The 10,767-nt window shown below is 27.7% G+C and overlaps 1 protein-coding gene across 1 annotated transcript; it reads right to left on the reverse strand.

The window, feature by feature from the left end:
* Positions 1-7,498: 7,498 nt before the first annotated feature.
* On the reverse strand, positions 7,499-9,700 carry LOC123988939 (piggyBac transposable element-derived protein 4-like). The gene is made up of 2 exons (XM_046289698.1): positions 9,291-9,700; positions 7,499-9,211 (listed from the first exon to the last, which is right to left on the reverse strand). Exon 2 carries the CDS (start codon positions 9,208-9,210, stop codon positions 7,579-7,581), a length of 1,632 nt encoding a protein of 543 aa, XP_046145654.1. The 5' UTR covers position 9,211; positions 9,291-9,700; the 3' UTR covers positions 7,499-7,578.
* Between the last annotated feature and the right edge of the window lie 1,067 nt (positions 9,701-10,767).

The following is a 10,767-nucleotide window of genomic DNA, read 5'->3' on the forward strand; positions in this document are numbered from 1 at the left end:
TCAGTATATTAAATTACATCTGATGTAGATATAGTAATAATGGTATTGTTATTAAATGTACATTGGTCTGTGTGAAGGTATCAGTATATTACATTATATCTATTGTAGATATAGTAATAACGAAACTGTTATTATATGTACATTGATCTGTGGGTAGGGATCATTATATTACATTATATCTAATGTAGATATAGTAATAATGATATTGTTATTAAATGTACATTGATCTGTGGGATTAAATCAGTATATTAAATTACATCTGATGTAGATATAGTAATAATGGTATTGTTATTAAATGTACATTGGTCTGTGGGACTAAATCAGTATATTACATTTCATCTGATGTAGATATAGTAATAATGATATTGTTATTAAATGTATATTACATATCTAATGTAGATATAGTAATAACGATACTGTTATTATATGTACATTGATCTGTGGGAAGTGATCAGTATATTACATTATATCTAATGAAGATATAGTAATAATAATGTTGTTATTAAATGTACATTGGTCTGTGGGAATAAATCAGTATGTTACATTACATCTGATGTAGATATATTAATAATGATATTGTTATTAAATGTATATTACATATCAAATGTAGATATAGTAATAACGATACTGCCATTATATGTACACTGATATGTGGGAAGGTATCAGTATATTACATTATATCTAATGTAGATATAGTAATAACGAAGCTGTTATTATATGTACATTGATCTGTGTGATTAAACCAGTGTATTAAAGTACATCCGATATAGATATAGTAATAATGATATTCTTATTAAATGTACATTGGTCTGTGGGATTAAATCAGTATATTAAATTACCTCTGATGTAGATATAGTAATAATGATATTGTTATTAAATGTACATTGGTCTGCGGGATTAAATCAGTATATTAAATTACATCTGATGTAGATATAGTAATAATGGTATTGTTATTAAATGTACATTGGTCTGTGGGATTAAATCAGTATATTACATTACATCTGATGTAGATATATTAATAATGATATTGTTATTAAATGTATATTACATATCAAATGGAGATGTAGTAATAACGCTACTGCCATTATATGTACATTGATCGGTGGGAAGGGATCATTATATTACATTCTATCTAATGTAGATACAGTAATAATGATATTGTTATTAAATGTATATTACATATCTAATGTAGATATAGTAATAACGATACTGTTATTATATGAACATTGATCTGTGGGAAGGGATCAGTATATTACATTATATCTAATGTAGATATAGTAATAACGATATTGTTACCAAAAATTACACTGATCTGTGGGAAGGCATCAGTATATTACATTATATCCAATGTCGATATAGTATAAATGATACTGTTATTCAATGTACATTGATCTGTGGGAAGGGATCAGTATATTGCAGGAGATCTAATGCAGATATAGTAATAACGATACTGTTATTAAGTGTTTATTACGTATCTAATGTAGATATAGTAATGACGATATTGTTTCAATCTTGCATTGATCTGTGGGGGGTGATCAGTATATTACATTATATCTAATGAAGATATAGTAATAATGATATTGTTATTAAATGTACATTGGCCTGTGGGAATAAATCAGTATATTACATTACATCTGATGTAGATATATTAATAATGATACTTTTATTAAATGTATAATACATATCATATGTAGATATAGTAATAACGATACTGCCATTATATTTTCATTGATCGGTGGGAAGGGATCATTATATTAAATTATATCTAATGTAGATATAGTAATAATGATATTGTTATTAAATATACATGGGTCTGTGGGATTAAATCAGTCTATTAAATTTCATCTGATGTAGATATAGTAATAATGATATTGTTATTAAATGTATATTACATATCTAATGTAGATATAGTAATAACGATACTGTTATTATATGTACATTGATCTGTGGGAAGGTATCAGTATATTACATTGTATCTGATGTAGATATAGTATGATATTGTTATTAAATGTACATTGGTCTGTGGTAATAAATCAGTATATTACATTTCTACTGATGTAGATATAGTAATAACGATACTGTTATTAAATGTATATTACATATCTAATGTAGATATAGTAACAACGAAACTGTTATTATATGTACATTGATCTGTGGGAAGGTATCAGTATATTACATTACATCTAATGTAGATATAGTAATAATGAAACTGTCATTATATGTGCATTGATCTGTGGGATTAAATCAGTACATTAAATTACATCTGATGTAGATATAGTAATAATGATATTGTTATTAAATGTATATTACATATCTAATGTAGATATAGTAATAACGATACTGTTATTATATGTACATCGATCTGTGGGAAGGGATCAGTATATTACATTATATCTAATGTAGATATAGTAATAATGATATTGTTACCCAAATTACATTGATCTGCGGGAAGTGATCAGTATATTAGATTATATGTAATGAAGATATAGTAATAATGATATTGTTATTAAATGTACATTGGTCTGTGGGATTAAATCAGTATATTACATTACATCTGATGTAGATATAGTAATAATGGTATTGTTATTAAATGTATATTACATTATCTCTAATGTAGATATAGTAATAATGATATTTTAACAAAATTACATTGATCTGTGGGAAGGGATCAGTATATTACATTATATCTAATGAAGATATAGTAATAATAATATTGTTATTATATGTGCATTGATCTGTGGGATTAAATCAGTATATTAAATTACATCTGATGTAGATATAGTAATAATGATATAGTTATTAAATGTATATTACATATCAAATGTAGATATAGTAATAACGATACAGCCATTACATGTACATTGATCGGTGGGATGTGATCATTATATTATATTATATCTAATGTAGATATAGTAATAATGATATTGTTATTAAATGTACATTGGTCTGTGGGATTAAATTAGTATATTAAATTACCTCTGATGTAGATAGAGTAATAATGATATTGTTATTAAATGTACATTGGTCTGCGGGATTAAATCAGTATATTAAATTTCATCTGATGTAGATATAGTAATAGTGATATTGTTATTAAATGTATATTACATATCTAATGTAGATATAGTAATAACGAAACTGTTATTATATGTACATTGATCTGTGTCGAGGGATCAGTATATTACATTATATCTAATGTAGATATAGTAATAATGATATTGTTATTAAATGTACATTGATCTGTGGGATTAAATCAGTATATTAAATTACATCTGATGTAGACATAGTAATAATGGTATTGTTATTAAGTGTACATTGGTCTGTGGGATTAAATCAGTATATTAAATTACATCTGATGTAGATATAGTAATAATGGTATTGTTATTAAATGTACATTGGTCTGTGTGAAGGTATCAGTATATTACATTATATCTATTGTAGATATAGTAATAACGAAACTGTTATTATATGTACATTGATCTGTGGGTAGGGATCATTATATTACATTATATCTAATGTAGATATAGTAATAATGATATTGTTATTAAATGTACATTGATCTGTGGGATTAAATCAGTATATTAAATTACATCTGATGTAGATATAGTAATAATGGTATTGTTATTAAATGTACATTGGTCTGTGGGATTAAATCAGTATATTAAATTTCATCTGATGTAGATATAGTAATAATGATATTGTTATTAAATGTACATTACATATCTAATGTAGATATAGTAATAACGATACTGCCATTATATGTACATTGATCGGTGGGAAGGGATCATTATATTACATTATATCTAATGTAGATATAATAATAATGATATTGTTAATAAATGTATATTACATATCTAATGTAGATATAGTAATAACGATACTGCCATTATATGTACACTGATATGTGGGAAGGTATCAGTATATTACATTATATCTAATGTAGATATAGTAATAACGAAGCTGTTATTATATGTACATTGATCTGTGTGATTAAATCAGTATATTAAAGTACATCCGATATAGATATAGTAATAATGGTATTATTATTAAATGTACATTGGTCTGTGGGATTAAATCAGTGTATTAAATTACCTCTGATGTAGATATAGTAATAATGATATTGTTATTAAATGTACATTGGTCTGCGGGATTAAATCAGTATATTAAATTACATCTGATGTAGATATAGTAATAATGGTATTGTTGTTAAATGTATATTACATATCAAATGTAGATATAGTAATAACGATACTGCCATCATATGTACATTGATCGGTTGGAAGGGATCATTATATTACATCATATCTAATGTAGATATAGTAATAATGATATTGTTATTAAATGTACATTGATCTGTGGGATTAAATAAGTATATTAAATTACATCTGATGTAGATATAGTAATAATGGTATTGTTATTAAATGTACATTGGTCTGTGGGACTAAATCAGTATATTACATTTCATCTGATGTAGATATAGTAATAATGATATTGTTATTAAATGTATATTACATATCTAATGTAGATATAGTAATAACGATACTGTTATTATATGTACATTGATCTGTGGGAAGTGATCAGTATATTACATTATATCTAATGAAGATATAGTAATAATAATGTTGTTATTAAATGTACATTGGTCTGTGGGAATAAATCAGTATGTTACATTACATCTGATGTAGATATATTAATAATGATATTGTTATTAAATGTATATTACATATCAAATGTAGATATAGTAATAACGATACTGCCATTATATGTACACTGATATGTGGGAAGGTATCAGTATATTACATTATATCTAATGTAGATATAGTAATAACGAAGCTGTTATTATATGTACATTGATCTGTGTGATTAAATCAGTATATTAAAGTACATCCGATGTAGATATAGTAATAATGGTATTGTTCTTAAATGTACATTGGTCTGTGGGATTAAATCAGTATATTAAATTACCTCTGATGTAGATATAGTAATAATGATATTGTTATTAAATGTACATTGGTCTGCGGGATTAAATCAGTATATTAAATTACATCTGATGTAGATATAGTAATAATGGTATTGTTATTAAATGTACATTGGTCTGTGGGATTAAATCAGTATATTACATTTCATCTGATGTAGATATAGTAATAATGATATTGTTATTAAATGTATATTACATATCTAATGTAGATATAGTAATAACGATACTGTTATTATATGTACATTGATCTGTGTGATTAAATCAGTATATTAAATTACATCTGACGTAAATATAGTAATAATGGTAATGTTATTAAATGTACATTGGTCTGTGGGATTAAATCAGTATATTAAATTACCTCTGATGTAGATATAGTAATAATGATATTGTTATTAAATGTACATTGCTCTGTGGGATTAAATCAGTATATTAAATTTCATCTGATGTAGATATAGTAATAATGATATTGTTAATAAATGTATATTATATATCTAATGTTGATATAGTAATAACGATACTGTTATTATATGTATATTGATCTGTGGGAAGGTATCAGTATATTACATTATATCTATTGTAGATATGGTAATAACGAAACCGTTATTATATGTACATTGATCTGTGGGAAGGGATCAGTATATTACATTGTATCTAATGTAGATATAATAATAATGATATTGTTATTAAATGTATATTATATATCAAATGTAGATATAGTAATAACGATCCTGCCATTATATGTACATTGATCGGTGGGAAGGGATCATTATATTACATTATATCTAATGTAAATATAGTAATAATGATATTGTTATTAAATGTACATTGGTCTGTGGGATTAAATCAGTCTATTAAATTTCATCTGATGTAGATATAGTAATAATGATATTGTTATTAACTGTATATTACATATCTAATGTAGATATAGTAATAACGATACTGTTATTATATGTACATTGATCTGTCGGAAGGAATCAGTATATTGCAGGAGATCTAATGCAGATATAGTAATAACGATACTGTTATTAAGTGTTTATTACGTATCTAATGTAGATATAGTAATGACGATATTGTTTCAATCTTGCATTGATCTGTGGGAGGTGATCAGTATATTACATTATATCTAATGAAGATATAGTAATAATGATATTGTTATTTAATGTACATTGGTGTGTGGGAATAAATCAGCATATTACATTACATCTGATGTAGATATATTAATAATGATATTGCTATTAAATGTATATTACATATCATATGTAGATATACTAATAACGATAGTGCCATTATATGTACATTGATCGGTGGGAAGGGATCATCATATTACATTATATCTAATGTAAATATAGTAACAACGAAACTGTTATTATATGTACATTGATCTGTGGGAAGGAATCAGAATATTACATTATATCTAATGTAGATATAGTAATAACGATACTGTTATTATATGTATATTAATCTGTGGGAAGGTATCAGTACATTACATTATATCTATTGTAGATATAGTAATAACGATACTGTTATTAAGTGTTTATTACGTATCTAATGTAGATATAGTAATGACGATATTGTTTCAATCTTGCATTGATCTGTGGGAAGTGATCAGTATATTACATAATATATAATGTAGATATAGTAATGACGAAACTGTTATTATATGTACATTGGTCTGTGGGATTAAATCAGTATATCAAATTACATCTGATGGAGATATAGTAATAATGGTATTGTTAATAAATGTATATTACATTATCTCTAATGTAGATATAGTAAGAATGATATTGTTACCAAAATTACATTGATCTGAGGGAAGGGATCAGTATATTACATTATATTCAATGTAGATATAGTATAAATGATACTGTTATTAAATGTACATTGGTCTGTGGGATTAAATCAGTATATTACATTTCATCTGATGGAGATATAGTAATAATGATATTGTTATTAAATGTATATTACATATCTAATGTAGATATAGTAATAACGATACTGTTATTGCATGTACATTGATCTGTGGGAAGGTATCAGTATATTACATTATATCTATTGTAGATATAGTAATAATGATATTGTTATTAAATGTATATTATATATCATATGTAGATATATTAATAACGATACTGCCATTATATGTACATTGATCGGTGGGAAGGGATCATTATATTACATTATATCTAATGTAAATATAGTAATAATGATATTGTTATTAAATGTACATTGGTCTGTGGGATTAAATCAGTCTATTAAATTTCATCTGATGTAGATATAGTAATAATGATATTGTTATTAACCCTTTCGCTACGGCAGTCCGTTCCGCGGGAGTAGCTCCACTGAACGGGGCACCGCGCCGCGCAGTGTGCACATCGCGCATCGGTAGTCTTCGATGTTCGCACGTACGTCTTTCAATGGCACTTTGGAATTGTCTTGTATGTATACTTTTTTACGAGTTATGTAACATCTGTTTCGTCATATTATATAGAAAATCATAAAAATGAGTATATTGTGGTTATTCAGAAATTTACATATTAACAAATTTTATTATTATTATAAATAAAAATACAATTAAGGTAATTAGATATCAAATTATACAATAATTCTTAGTAATATAACTCTGTATGGTAGATTGTAAAGCAAGGTGCCACGCAGAGACCAACATTACAATCTTTACATTCATATCGAGTATCGCGTCTTTTGTCGTTTGCGGTACAAACGACGCACCTTCTATTTCGGTTTTTTCTTGGTGGTTTATACAGTGAGGGAAAATGCCGTTCTATTAGCCGTAATGGATCGTTTTTGCCTGTTTGATGATGATAAGTAGTGTTCATATGATATTTTTGCAATATTTGTCGGATCAATTTCAAGTGAAATTTGGCTATAGATATCGGTTGTTGCGTGTTGTGTTTATATAGACAGTATGCATTCCACACGCATATGTCCAGCAAATGGAAAAAATATTTACGATACCATTTCATAGATTTACGTGTCGAATTTATAGTGCTAATCACCATGTCTACTTTGTCGACAGAACCCATACAATTATTGTAATCTAAGACGCATACTGGTTTTTGAATTTTCTTTCCTCCACGCCTAACAACCGTTGCAAACTCTGAAGTATGCATGGTGGATAACATATAAACTTCTTTCTTATCCATCCATTTTACAGCTAATAAATTTTTAGTTGAACGGGAAGATGCCTCTCCTTTTCTCAGTATATCAGTAATCTTTGGCATTCCTCGTCGCCTTTTTGATACCGTCCCGCACGCATTTGTATAATTATCATACAATAAATTAAACAAGGGTGGGCTTGAATACCAGTTATCTAGAAAAACTGTGTGTCCTTTTCCTAGATAGTGCGCCATTAGTGTTTCTACTATCGCTCCCGATTTGCCGATTTCCTTATTTTGGCTGTTGCTCATAGTCGATGACCCGGCATAAATAATAAGGTCTTGTACAAAACCAGTTCGGCAATCACAAAGAATGAATGACTTGATGCCAAATCTACTTCTCTTTGAAGGAATATATTGTTTGAAGGAAAGTCTCCCTTTATAGAGAAGTAAACTTTCATCGATGCACAAGTCTCGGTAAGGATAAAATGATTGGCTGAAATTATTTCGGAGCATATCGACCACGTTCCTTATTTTATATAATTTATCATTGGTAGGTCTGATATCTTGGCTGAAATGTAGCATCGATAGCAATTTAAAATAGCGGTCTCTAGGCATAATCTCTCCAAAAATATCACTACGTAGGAGTTTGTCTACACTCCAGTATTCCCCTAGGGATAGCTTCTTATTGCGTGTCATTAGAAATGACACTGCAAAAAAGCGGTATATTTCGGATAGTGTCGTTCCTTCACCATCTTTCATATTATTGTTATTTTTTTTTAACCAATAGTCATTTGTTTCATTTACAATGTATTGCACGAACTCGTTTGAAGCAAAGAGCTCAAAGTAATCAATTATTTTCGCTAATCTGCTAATGTTTGCTATAATTCCTGTATTTTCAGCTGTAAATGGATGTATCTTAGGGATGAATGTGTTTGTGGTCCACGAATCGCAATAGTCGTTATTGTCTCTCTCATTGTTTTCTACTTCTGAGTCTGAGGTATTACATATATATCTTCTTTTTTTGTTCAGAGTGAAATTATCTACGTTTTCACTCTCGGAACCATTTTCGGAGTCGGTTAATCCATTCAAAAATAGAATGCTTTTTGAACTCCTTCCTGGCATTCTAACAAGGATGCAAATAAAAATTAAAAAGCAAACTTTACGCAAACCTACAATTAAATTTTCAAATAACCGTTACTAACCTCGAAATTGATCTTAACTGTAAAAGCAGACAATAATCTTTTCAATCTATATCTTGTCCGACTTAATATCGGTTCAAGAGATACTTTATATTATAATCCTTGTTTTCGATTGTAGCTTTGTGCCTTACTAATACTTTACCATCCAATAGAAAAAAATTGAAGATTCTTATTTCGTATATAAAATATGCAGGATTTAGTTCAGTACGAACTATTAGATTCAAAAGATATTCTACCGGTATAGTAGATTCTGTTTTACTAACGGTCAGCGTAGGTGGCCTCGCGGACGCCGATTATAGTCGGCGCCCGTACACACAGCACGTCGCGCGGACACCGACTATAGCCGGCATCCGTACACACAGCACGTCGCGCGGCCGCCGACTATAGTCGGCGTCCGTAGCGAAAGGGTTAAATGTATATTACATATCTAATGTAGATATAGTAATAACGATACTGTTATTATATGTACATTGATCTGTCGGAAGGAATCAGTATATTGCAGGAGATCTAATGCAGATATAGTAATAACGATACTGTTATTAAGTGTTTATTACGTATCTAATGTAGATATAGTAATGACGATATTGTTTCAACCTTGCATTGATCTGTGGGAGGTGATCAGTATATTACATTGTATCCAATGTAGATATAGTAATAATGATATTGTTATTAAATGTACATTGGTGTGTGGGAATAAATCAGCATATTACATTACATCTGATGTAGATATATTAATAATGATATTGCTATTAAATGTATATTACATATCATATGTAGATATACTAATAACGATACTGCCATTATATGTACATTGATCGGTGGGAAGGGATCATCATATTACATTATATCTAATGTAAATATAGTAATAATCATATTGTTATTAAATGTACATTGGTCTGTGGGATTAAATCAGTCTATTAAATTTCATCTGATGTAGATATAGTAATAATGATATTGTTATTAAATGTATATTACATATCAAATGTAGATATAGTAATAACGATTCTGCCATTATACGTACATTGATCGGTGGGATGTGATCATTATATTACATTATATCTAATGTAGATATAGTAATAATGATATTGTTATTAAATGTATATTACATATCTAATCTAGATATAGTAATAACGATACTGTTATTATATGTATATTGATCTGTGGGAAGGTATCAGTATATTACATTATATCTATTGTAGATATAGTAATAACGAATCTGTTATTATATGTACATTGATCTGTGGGTAGGGATCAGTATATTACATTATATCTAATGTAGATATAGTAATAATGATATTGTTACCAAAAATTACACTGATCTGTGGGAAGGTATCAGTATATTACATTATATCTATTGTAGATATAGTAATAATGATATTGTTATTAAATGTATATTATATATCATATGTAGATATATTAATAACGATACTGCCATTATATGTACATTGATCGGTGGGAAGGGATCATTATATTACATTAT

This window comes from Osmia bicornis, unplaced genomic scaffold (assembly GCF_907164935.1).
Source record: "Osmia bicornis bicornis unplaced genomic scaffold, iOsmBic2.1, whole genome shotgun sequence".
Classification (NCBI taxonomy): Eukaryota; Metazoa; Arthropoda; class Insecta; order Hymenoptera; family Megachilidae; genus Osmia; species Osmia bicornis.

Bases quoted from the DNA above. Each gene is read 5' to 3' on its own strand.
- LOC123988939 (XM_046289698.1), bottom strand. From the start codon at position 9,210: ATGCCAGGAAGGAGTTCAAAAAGCATTCTATTTTTGAATGGATTAACC.